The sequence below is a fragment of the Pleurodeles waltl genome, chromosome 4_2 (genome assembly GCF_031143425.1).
Source record: "Pleurodeles waltl isolate 20211129_DDA chromosome 4_2, aPleWal1.hap1.20221129, whole genome shotgun sequence".
Classification (NCBI taxonomy): Eukaryota; Metazoa; Chordata; class Amphibia; order Caudata; family Salamandridae; genus Pleurodeles; species Pleurodeles waltl.
The window spans coordinates 5,374,310-5,386,804 of record NC_090443.1 but is presented as its reverse complement, the minus strand read 5'-3'; the positions used below and the strand labels follow the sequence as shown (position 1 = coordinate 5,386,804).

Genomic DNA, 12,495 nt, shown 5'->3' with positions numbered 1-12,495 from the left:
ACCCGCAATGTTGATAGTCTTGCTCCCAGGACTGCCATGTGGTGCCTTCAGATGTCTTTGCTCTCATGGCTTCTAGGCTGAAAATGTGCACAGCGATTCTGGAGTAAATCTAGAATTAACAATATTTCAAAATGTATTAGAATATGTGGCCCCATTTGTACTATATTTGGTTCTTACACAAAATAAGTTTAGAGTCTTCAAACTGTGGCCTGTGACAAATCCTAGAAGAGTGACATTTCCAAGCCCTTCCACATATAGCTCTGCAGGTACTGTACATGCTTCAGATTTCCTCCTTTATCTGCAAAAAAACAGACACTATTGAGAATGGCGAGGTGTAGGATGTTTGAAGTCTGGAGCATAGACTGTAGTCTGGTCAAGAATGGACGCTTTTCCTCTGCTCCTGGATTTAGAGCTCAACTCTTAATTTTCTCAGCTGCCTCTGCTTGGTCACTGGGTAAGTCAACCAAGATCACCTCGACGTTGGGCACCAGCGATCCTAGAGCCACAGAACACTAGGATAAAACTGATAGACTGCACAATGTCAGCAGTGATAGTGCCACCATAAGCAATCATTCCCTTTAAGACATTTGTGAGGTCGTCTTTAGTGGGTAGTGTGTCAGCCCTTTAATTCATTGACGCTTGCTCATGTAGTTGCCAACTTTAGATGTGGTCTGTCAAGCTGTCTTGGAGTCTGCATGCTGGTTCTCTTTTGCATTGATTGTCCCTCGTGTTGCAGACATCTGTGGTCGATATCACCCATCCTTGGTGATATACGCCACATAAAGGCTGTAAAATGAGTAATGCATGGGACTGTTCTATATGCTTTAGTCCATCCATTTGGTCACTGCCCTCTCCCTAGTGAAGATGTCCACCATTTAATTTCCTGATGTTAGCTGGTCTCAAATCCTAAGTGTCACACTACCTTCAAAGCATATAGGTGGGACTCAGTCCTACAGAATAACTAATTGTTCCACTCCCATTCCAGGACCCATGTATACATCTCTTGTCAACGCAAGAGCACCGTAGTTGTGCCACAAACCACACTAGCTTTCAAAAGCTACAGAAATACTAAATATTGCAGTACTGCAAGTGTTCAAAATGTTGGCTAGTCCATTCTTGTTTCCAACAAGAATGTGGGAGTAGAGTTACTTTAGGATCGGTGATAAAAATTGACTCTCTAAAAAAGTATCGAAAAGCTTAGTTGTCCTTTGTTCTCACGGTTACTACTATTGACTTGTAAAGAATCTACAAGTAGCAGGGAGTTCATACCGACTGCGGCAGATATGTGTTGTTTACAGGACTGTCAGGCTGTAGTAGGTGTACAAGTGTTTCACTCCTGTGACAAACGTTTGGCAGGTTCGCTCTTGCAGATTCAAATGCTATGCATGACCCCCAGAATGTTCTGCAATATATCTTTGATCTCAGCCCAAGACCCTCCATGCTGTAGCACCACAGGTCCCATCTTCAGACTGTTTTAGCCTACTATAGTATTTGGAAGCCCCCTTGGTTTCAAGAATAACAGTGCACAGAAAACGTGAAGTGTTCGGGACTGTAGCATCTTTAGGCAGTTTCAACAGTACATGCCATTTAAGAATGATTCCAAAATAAGTTTCATTTGTGGCTTCTTCCTCCTGCCTTTCCAATGTCCAATAAAAACAAAACACCATTTATATTATAATCCAAAGTGTCAACAAAGGTTGCGTTCGCTGCAAGGTCACCTCTATATTGACGTTATAGTCTAATAATAGTTCTATGTTTCAAAGGGTTTTTACAGGCTACGGTTCTTGGCATTAACCAACAGTTGACTGAGATTCCTATGTTGCAAACACTCATGTCCAGCAATTACAGTGGCTCATTTTTAGCTCTTTTTGCAACTTCCCACACAGACCTCTGCCAAATAAAAATAAATGACTGACGGAGCTAGTGAAAGCTATTGCTTTGTCACTACCAGTGATACTGCAGTCCATAACCCACCGATAACGCGCCATACGTGACAGGAATTTAACACAAGTAATGAATCAAACGGAGAAACAGGCTTTATTTTCAACATGATTATATAATAATTATTTTCTGCTTTGTAATATTTATAACATTTAAATGGAGAGTGCAAATACATGCCATGAAGCCAAAAAAAATAAAAAATAACCACAACTCACTTCAGACCTTTCAATGTTCCTGGAACAATGTCTGTATCACTTTACTGGCTAAGGCACAAAGACAAAATTCTGGTTTGCACATATTACACAGATGAAAATGCATTCAACCTAGCACCACTTTCCCAGCAGGGCTATTTGGTAGACTTATGACCACGATAGTCTGGTGTGAAAAGTCTCTTACTGGACAAGAACAGCATGTGTTGGGAGAGGTTAAAAAAAAAAAACATGTATGTAATGGCGTGACTGATCTCCCAAGAAAGGCGTTTGAGAAGGAGGAAAGGTTTTCTCCCTCTTCCTGTCCTGCACCCACCACCTTATTACATCACCACCAGCCCCAAGGGCTTTTCACTCTTCGGTGCCATTCCAGAGCAGAAAGCTCTACTGAATGACCATTCAGAACTCAATGGTGCAAAGGGAGATCTCTCTACGTGCTCAGCCTGTAAATGTTATCGGTTTTGTGTTTGAAAACGATTTACATTTTTAAATCGTTTGATTCTTTGGCATTGCTATAATCTTCCAGAGAGGGTCTTGGCTGTGACAGCAACGTTTGTCATGTTACTCTGTGTCCAATGGACAGAAACAGAATCCACTCGTATACCTCACGGAATAACAGGCTGACTACTGGCCTAGACTGCGAACTAGAGAGGTGAAAAACTGACAAACTGGAAACCACTTAGGTGCTAGGCATGAGAGAAACAACCAAATTATTGGCCCATCGCATTTCTCGTACTCAGAAACTGATTGCATTTCTACCCAAATGACAATTACAGACCATTTGTTAACCAGTATGAGTAGTCTAAAATGAATAAATAATGCCTTGTAAGGGAGTCAGAAAATTCCAGTGAAAAGAGGAGTGTGTGGTGTGAATGAGGGATATGGCACTCGCTCAGTAACCTTGGCACCAAATGACCGATGTAAAGTGCTCAGTTTCAACAATCTTATACTACAGAGAAGAGGTACTGTTTCCTGTACAAGGGCACAGTCCTTAAAGGAAACTTTAACCCAGACCCAGAAGTGTGGAGTGTGTGTCTTTGCTATGGCCCGCCTGCCTAACTTCCTAGCATGCAATGATTACCGTTTTATTGCTCTAGAATGCCTGGAGCCAGAGGGATGGTATATTTGATTTGTTTTCAGTATGTGAATTGTTATATCAACTGCGGTTTACAGGAGCAGATGTGCTGGAAGAGTCATACCAAGCGGAAATAAAACATCAAAAATGCAATAAAAATGAAATAGGTGGAACAGAGAAAACGGAGGTAAATAATCAATGGTATGGTAAAAAAGTAACTTTTCTGGTGTCTGATTGGGATCCTTTGGGGCATCATAACCCTTCACAAACTTTAGCCTGGGATAGAAGTGCAATGGGCCTATACATGCAGGTCCACACATTTATGTGCACTAAAAAATGAAGAGCTGGGCAAAGGACAAACTTCACAGTGTGTAACTACTGTCATCCAACGACTGTTCATTGAAGCCCTCTTGCACAGAACAAAAGACCAGGCCTCGTCATACAAAGTCATTTTGAACATGTATTACAAATGTCTCCCCACTTAGCCATTTTGGGACACCCTCCAAGAATAAAAACTTAAAATTAGAAAACTGAGCCACTCATAGGCAAACACATACATGTAGTGATGTCAAATCACATACTGAGGTTTTCAAACAATCGTGTGTGTGCTGCAAGAGTGCCCCGCTACACAAATTTCACTTTTAAACAAGCACTAGGCACAGGAAGTGCCAGCAACCTGTTACAAGAAAAGCAAAGCGTTAAACAGATGTTCAAGATAAGAAAAGATTGGGTGCCGAGATGTATCTGGGAAAAGCCAGAGTGTAGAAAAAAAACAATTCTTAGAACACAAGATACCTTCTCTAACAAACAAAAATTCAAACCTGTAATCATTCCTTAAGCCTCGTGGGTTTGGGTGCCTCAAGGTAAGCACAGAAAAAATTGAGGTCTGCTGAATACTGAGCGACAACAGGAAGATGATGCCAGTGTAGCTACCAGTGGTGCCTCCTTTATAGCTTTACCCATTGCACAGTAGGACCTAACATTCCCACAGCAACAGGTTCCAACTCCTCCCTCAGGAACCACTAGTGATAGGCAGTAATGGTCTAATTGTGAACAAGTCCAGTACCCTTGGAACATGAAGTTTGAAAGGCTGAAAGGTCATTGTTATGTGGCCTTATGAAAATCACCTGGCCCCAGGTGACTTTAGGAAACTGTGCGAAAGCCTCTGCTTAGATCCACTCCTTCACTAGTAGTATTCGGCCCACTTCAGAAAAGAGGGCCAGAGACTTCATAACCCACTGTTTGTTTTCATGTTGCAGGGGCAAATGAAAATGCACAGGGGCAATGCAGATCTTGAGCTCTGTCATGAAAGACCCCTGGTCTTCCTTTTCACACCTTCTGTGCTGCAACTGGATTGACACATTGAGATGACAGGAAAAGCTTAATTTGAACAGAACGAGATCTGAAAATCAAGGAGAAGCGAGACACTAAATTAAAGCATACCCATTAGTCAAAATATGCATTTCAAATGTTTTCAAGGTGGAAACCCCATCTCATTATCGGGCACGGCTAGATTTGACCTCTCATGAACACTAGGATGTACTGCATTGATGCACTGCAACCAGCTGCATAGCTTTGGCGGAAAGCCCTCAAAAAGTAAATAATTTTAAGGAATCAACTCTACTGGGCGCACACTGTGGTTTCACACTTGTGTAGGATGATGGAAGTCCCAAGACAGGTCATTTCTCAACAGTAACTTGTTAGCATGGGTACCATGCAGAGCAGCAGCCAGAGCAGTATCTACTCACTACTCTATAAAGACTTCAGCTGCTGCAAAAACTGAAAAACTGAACAGATGGTATGTGGTGATACAGATAGTGGGAAAGCCTACACTGCCCAGTATCTAGCAATAGCTGCAATAACACCAGGTCTTTCATCTTTGCTACTCTAGTCTTGCAGTTGCCAATTCACCACTGCCTGAGACAGACTGCTCATCACATACAACTCAGCTACTGGTGGGAGCCATTTACACATGCAATTCTTTCCCTCCTCTCTTGATAGGAGGGACATTTTCTGTGTCCAGTGTTGTGACGAGATATCAGGACCCTCCCCAGCCTCTCTCCCTTTGAATGGCTGACAAAGGTAATACAAAAAGACATCCAAAAAGCTCTTTGTTGAGCAGTGGCTGGCTTGCCATGGCTATGTCTATGTCTATGTCTACATCCTCCTTTAAACAATCCTGTTCTCTGCCCTGCTGGCCTTCACTTTGCATGTTCCAGAGCTGGTCAAATCCCTCAACCCAGGGTTTCCTGCAGCAGCAAGGATCTAAATGCATTTTTACTGAAAAATAAAACAGCTGAAAGAAGATCTAACAATACATCGGTGCTCTTCATGCTTGATGCAACTCAATAGTCCAACCACGGATGGCAGCACCCTAAAGAGACCATCCTCATGGAATCTGAGACTGAATGGTAAGTACAGTAAGCACATGATGGCATTTGTGCTTCTGTCTAGGGCCTCCTTATCACCCCGTTCAACCCAGCAACTGCATGAAGTCCATCGTTGTTCACCAGGATGACTCAAATGCTGCTCCACAGAAGTACAACAGCATTCCATGTTCGAACAGTCTTTTACTGGACATTTACACAATGTGGGACCCAGATTGCTTGACATTCCCCTCTCACTTCAGGGGAGGAAAACAAAAGCCAAAGTAAGCCCGCAGGCAGGTAGCAGGGCAGCTGCAGCTCATTTGAGGTCTTCCTATGAAGCTTGAAAAGGTCTGAAATTGAGCTTCACTGGGAAGTGGGAACAGGTGGCTTGTCCAAGGTCTTAAGATCATCCAGGAATCTGGTGGGGGTCAAAATGTGACTTGAACCTGGAACAAGGAGAGAAAACAAAATATGATGAGAAGGCAGCCACTGCCTCTTTAGTTTCAATTTTCAATTTAAAATCTAAGCCATTGAAAATACATGGCTCCCATCTCTTCAAAATAAGAAAAGCTACAGGCCACAGGTAATAAATCAAAATAAAGTGGCAGAAAAACAACGTGATTGACCCATTTAGTACAAAACACACTTTTGGATAAATAAACAAAAGTCTAGAAGAACAAAAAAAATTTAAAACCCATGCTTCAAACCCGGCAAGAGATTGGAAAAATAGAAACCTCGGAAATTTTCAAAAAACATATCTAAAAAATATATTTTAAAAGTGATTTAGTGGGTTTAACAGCTGCAAAAAATACTTGCTTGGTACAACTATATTTTGACTATAATCCTTTTAGAGCAAATATTAAAGACTGTTAATTAACAAACAAATAAGTGAGACGTTACACTAAGAAGGCATACTTCCCCTAAAATCTGTTTGAGTGATTCATCAATAGTGCCTTCCCAGTCTAACACTGTTTCTGTAATCGTGTCCACCCAGACTGCCTGCTCGGAATGAAAGCAGACACACAAATTTTACAAGGAATTCATGGTGCATTGTTTTACACCCAAAAGAAGAGAAGCAAGGATGCGAACAAAGCGGGAGAGTTTTGCATGTGAGGTAGTGGAACAGGGGTACCCAGGGATGCACTAAGGAGCTTTCTCCCAGTTTTATGTGTGGATATAAGGCTGAGGGAAAGAAGTAGACCCATGATGACATATAACACGTGAAAGGTGGAGATGGTGCGGGAGTGTAAGGTTCTCTCGTCCAATCTCCATTTAAAACTATGGTTTATTACTTCAGAGGCAACCACCTCAAATAAAATTGAATTTTGATCCCATCTTGCTACATCAGTGATAGTGAAGGTCACGATCTACAAAGGAACTGAAAGGAATCGGGGCATAGGCCCTAAGATTTCTTGAATTATTGCTAATACAGTGCAGGTTTATTTAATCATCAGAAAATAGGAATACACAGTCAAATCTATGGCAGGAGACTGCAGTGCTGATAACTCAGCCAGAAAACATTAAACCCTCCCATCTGCGCTTAAAGGGATCAGTGCTTACACCTAAGCTGCTTCCAAAAGAGGATCGCCAGCCCTAAGTGTGTGCTTAAGCTAATGCGTCAAGAATATGGCAGGGTCTCAAAAAAGCAGAGAGCACATCACAATGTCAGCCCCTGGCAACTACCTATTCTGCTGTATGATAATGCACTTATTGTAAATGTGCTACTCAGCAGCACTGAGCATGTTATCGACTACTGAACCAGAAACAGGAGGGCATCTCGAACAAATGGACAGATGCCACAGCTGTTATGAGTGGCAGCACTTGAAAGGGATGTCCATCTCATCCCTTTATGTACACTTATGGGAGAACAAGGAACAAAGTAATCATTTGACTGATTTGCATTTATTTGGTTTCAACCTCCAATGGGGGATGGAAAAAAAAGTTGGAAACGAATAATTGAATGGAATGGAATACAGTGCAGAGTACATACAAATACGTGATATTAATTCACAATTTATGTAGAAAAATCAAGCTTCCCGATATGTACTGATAACTTAATAGCAACTGGTCTGGCAACATTGAAAGCATGCCCATGTCACCTCATTTCTTCTGAAGGATCTATATGGAAAAATATGTTTTGAGGGGCCATTCATCTACCACCATTTTGTTGCAGTGAACCACACTTGTAGAAACATATTACCTAAAGAGTGAGTCTACAACCAGCAACTACATGCACTCAAGAGAAACTAAGCACAGACTGAAATTCTGGTACTGGCAGCACAACATACAACAACGAACATTCAAACAAGCTATTTGTTTTAAGACAGGGCAGACATTTATTGTAAGCGGCCACAGCTCTGCTCTAATGCTATTGTAGGAAATTAAAAACTAAGTGGAAGAAACAATACTGATGGGACTCACAAAACACAAATCTAAATAATACTGAAATGCAACAGACAGACAAGCATTTGATACATTACATAAACATGGCTTAGGGTTTTTGCAAGAGAACAATCAGGACATAAAAACATTTATACATATTTTGCTACAGATGTTATGTGCTCTTTAGAACTGTCTCTGGGCAATGTTGATCCCTCCCACTTCCCGGTCGTCACCGTCCCAGCAGCGCTTAACATGATCTGTGCTTACAGCTAAGCTGCTTGTGAATTAGAATCTACAAACCTTTAAGTGTGAGTTTTGGCTTAAATACAACGACTAATGCTGCTTCTCAACAGGAAAAGCGGTCAGGGACACTGCATCACACAGGCCATTTGTGACGCTGCTGCTTTTTCTAGTTGTGCATTCACTATTTAAGAAGCTGGTGCATGGAACCTTGGGCCTGGTATAACAAGGCAGAGGACACTGCTTGAAATACTCTGCTAGCAATGTTTTCACAGGTTACACAGTACTATCCGAAAGCTGGACTACTACCTACAATATGGCTTTGAATATACAGGAGCGCTCCAGCTCTAGTTCTCAGTGTGCAGCTGGTCGGCCCTAGACTTATATATACTTAAAAGACAGAGATCTATGTCTCTGGCGAGGGCACAGGACTCTGCTCTTCTATGCTAGTGTCTCAACCAGCTTTCTGAGTGGCATTTTTGCCCAGTACTGCTCTCCAGCAGTTCACTTATCCTCCCCTCTTACGTCCATCTAACCTTGCCCACATGGCACCTAACCCTCTCCTACAGCGCCTCACCCGGTTTCCAACTCACTTAGCCTTTCAGTGAAATTTTACCTTTTCTTACCAGCCCTCCCCCACAGCGTCTTACTCAGCATCTCAGTCTGCCTTGTATTACCAAGGTGGTCCCCACAGGCTGTCACCCAGTTCTCCACAGCCCTCCCCTTAGCCATCTTAATCTGCCCTCTCCTGCGATGTCTCACCCAGGCCCTCACATTTTAAATCACCCTTCCCACTCCACCATTGGGGATAGAGCAAGCTTGATCTTGAATCCACATTTATCATCACATAAACAAACCAGCACACTGTCACTTTTATTGTTGCACACAGAATTTTAGGATGATTTATAGAAACCGTGAATTTCAGAAGAGTGACATAAAACCTGCAGGTTACATCACACACCTATTAGCATCTCCCACTTTCCATCCGTTGCCTTGGTCAGCTCGTAAGCACATCTCATCTCTGACAAGGTCATTCCACCCAGAACGTAGATGATCAAACGTGGCCCCATGCGGTACTCAGTCGCTGACTTGTTCTTGTGCCAGTGGCCAAAGCGAGCACTAGAAGAAAGTGTGGTGAGGAACATTAATTGGTTCAGTTCCAGCATGGACAAACGGCCAACATCTAATGAGCAGGTTAAACAGCAAAATGAATTTCCCCTTGCCCCCTCCCAGCCTAAAGGCATCTCACGGGTATAGCAGCAGTTATCGTAGATTAGTGTCATCAAAATACCTTTCATGAAGCAGGTTGATTAGAACATTAGTGATTCATGTGTTCATTTGAGAATCACAAAAGCATGACAAATACCACTATACATTTAAAAAGTATGGTGTTGGGGCCACCATAAGTGATAAGGAATAGGGTTTATTTTTATCACGTCTCTAATGGTGCCCTAGATTTATATATGCAGGAACTGTGCTTCTTTTTACAGGTTTTCACACTGGCACAGTTTCTGGGATGAAAATGATCTTCTGCAGAAAATGTTGTACTGTGCTCTAGTTATGCAGAGACTAGATAGTTTTTGGAATTTATTTTTATTTGAGTTTCAAACAGTGAAATAGAGTACTATTTTGTTAGCAGGCTATCAGCCAATTGGGAACATTGACATTAATAGCACCACGCACCAGTAGTCACATGGTTCAGTCTCCCATAGTTTCCCCATGCCTCCTCCCATCTATCTGCTCAACAAACTATCAATGCATTCAATCTCTTTCAAGGTGGCAGAGCCTCAAACTTAATGTAAATATGGATTAATAAATATGAAGCACTATCATGTTTTATTTAATCCATTTTTAGGTTGAGCCTAGACATCGCACACGCACTGTCTGCAAGACCTGTTGGATGGAGTATAGGACTTTGCTCCTGCTTGCCATTTACAATAGGTTGAAGACATGGTCACTCTTGTTTTGCCGCCTCCTAACTGGTTTGGCAGCCGATATGTCACTTACTGTACTTGGCTGAGGAGCAACCGCCAAGTACAGTTTAATTACACCTGGAATGTTTTTCTGCTGTTTTTCTTTGTTTCCTGCCTCTCATGTTTGTTAGTAAGCACTCTTTCACATGCGTGGTTCGTTTTCCGCATTTGCCCTTCACTTGGTCCTTACTTTACATAATCAGTAATTACAAGTAGTTGTGTCAGACATGTATTTTGTACGTTTTTTGTATGGCTTTATATAGCATGAAATAGACCTAGGAGTGAATCCTCAATGGCGGCTCTCCCTGCACAGTGGGAGACCTGATACTACAATATTCACTGTACTGGGGGAAGCTCAACCCATAATGCTTTGCAGGAATTCCTTTTACAGCACATGTTTGCCCAAAACTCAGCCTGTGGTGGTCCTAGGGCAATGGGACCACCACCAAAACATTCGGAACTATGTGTATCTTGTGGGTCACACTAGGTGTGGGGGGGGGGGCAAAAATCTTAACTTCTTCCACCATTTAATGCATATTTAAACTCTATTGTAGCTGGAATGTTTGTTTTTACAGCTGAGAGGAGTTTTTGTTATAAGGGCCTTGCTTGCTTGGCCTGCAAATGTGTAATGCACTTTGCTCTCCAAGGGCTGAAGGATGATAATTTCCCCCAAGGCACTCCTAACTCAGTAGGCTCTCCAGGGACATCTAGCTACAACCAGTGGTATTGCACCTTCTGCTAAAACACAAACACAGTTTATTTCTGATAAAGGTTTAATGTATGCAAGGAAACTCACCCCATAATGCTTTGCAGGCATTCCTTTTACAACACGTTTGCCCATAACTCAGCCTGTGGTGGTCCTAGGGCAATGGGACAACTACTAAAACATTCAAAACGATGTGCTCTTTTTGTCCAGGCCATCTTGTGGGTCACACTAGGTTAGAGGGGGCCCAAAAATCATAATTTCTTCCACCAATCAATGCATATTTAAACTCTCTTATAGTTGGAACTTTTGTTTTTACAGTTTGTGTTTTAAGGGCCTTCTTTGTAATAATATTCTGACAGCCTTGGCCTGCAAATGTGAAATGCACCATGCTCTCCATGGGCTGAAGGATGATAATTGTTCCAAGGCACTACTAACTCGGATGGTTCCACAGGAACATCAAAGCCATGACCAGTCGCAATACACAAACACAGTTTATTTCTGATAAAGGTTTAATATACAGCATGGTTAAATATTTCAGCCATTTTCAGGGCTTGGGGGACATTCTGAGCTTCTGACCTCAGAAGGCATTCTGGTAGAATTCTGTGACACTGTATTCTGAGTGCTTTGGCTCCACAGGGACATCTAGCGATGGACAGTGGTACTGCACCTTCTGCTGTTGACTCCACAGGGACATCTATTAACATCCTGCAGCACTGCACTCTTGTGCCCTGACTCCACAGTAAAATGATATTTGAAAGGCTTGCTAGACCTTAAAATGTGTAATACACTATGCCCTCAAGGGGCTGATTATATGGTTACACTGAAATTCTCTTTATCATGATCTTTTCTTTGATTATACCCTCTAAGGGCTGAATATATGGTTACATGACCATGTTTCTTCCAAAAGCTGTTTTTACTGTGGTGCTCAGTAGGGGCTGTTCAGACCATTACAGTCAAATGCCAAGTATATGAAGGAATGCACAAACACTGTTTAGTTCTGATAAAGGATTCATGTGCTGTATGGCTAAATATTTATAAGGTCCCAAATGCGCGGTTGTCATTATAATTTACAACGCCAACAGCTCTAACTCTCACTAATGCGAGACCTATTGCATTGCAAATGCTTTTTTTATTTATGTGTTTTTACACAGCAGCTATCAGGCTACTGCTAACAATACACAGAGTCGGCTTTGGCCTTGCCCATTTCACCCACTGGCTTTGTTTGACATGTCTCTTTCAGCCGCTGGGTAGAGACTTTGTCATCCACACATTCCTACAGCCCAGTGGAGTATTTATCTCTCCCCTAAGCTATTGGATGTTTAAGTCTACTCTTCCACCTCAACTCAGAACTGATTTCCATGAAGGGCTGCTTTACAGTGTTGGACGCTCTCTGTTCACTCCTGCTGGTTCCCCACCCATGTTTCTCATTCTAATGTGCTAACGTGGCATGTGTTAGCATATTAAACATAGACATACTGGTTTTGCCAATGTTTTCTTATCAGCTTTAAATCCTTTTTTATTTTTTTCGCACATGGTTTCACAGCCCTAACCAGTTCATTTTGTGAGAATCTTAAGTTTGCACCCAGTCCTCAGTACACAG

General features: G+C 42.1%; 1 protein-coding gene across 1 annotated transcript in view; it reads right to left on the bottom strand.

Annotated features, from left to right (window-relative positions):
- Positions 1-2,018: 2,018 nt before the first annotated feature.
- STXBP2 (syntaxin binding protein 2) overlaps positions 2,019-12,495 on the bottom strand; it is a 193,394-nt gene continuing 182,917 nt past the window's right edge. The window contains exons 18-19 of the mRNA XM_069230358.1: positions 9,178-9,335; positions 2,019-6,040 (exon numbers count right to left, since the gene is read on the bottom strand). Coding sequence (XP_069086459.1) covers positions 5,958-6,040; positions 9,178-9,335 — 241 coding nt within the window. The 3' untranslated portion in view covers positions 2,019-5,957. The remainder of the gene's footprint in view (positions 6,041-9,177; positions 9,336-12,495) is intronic.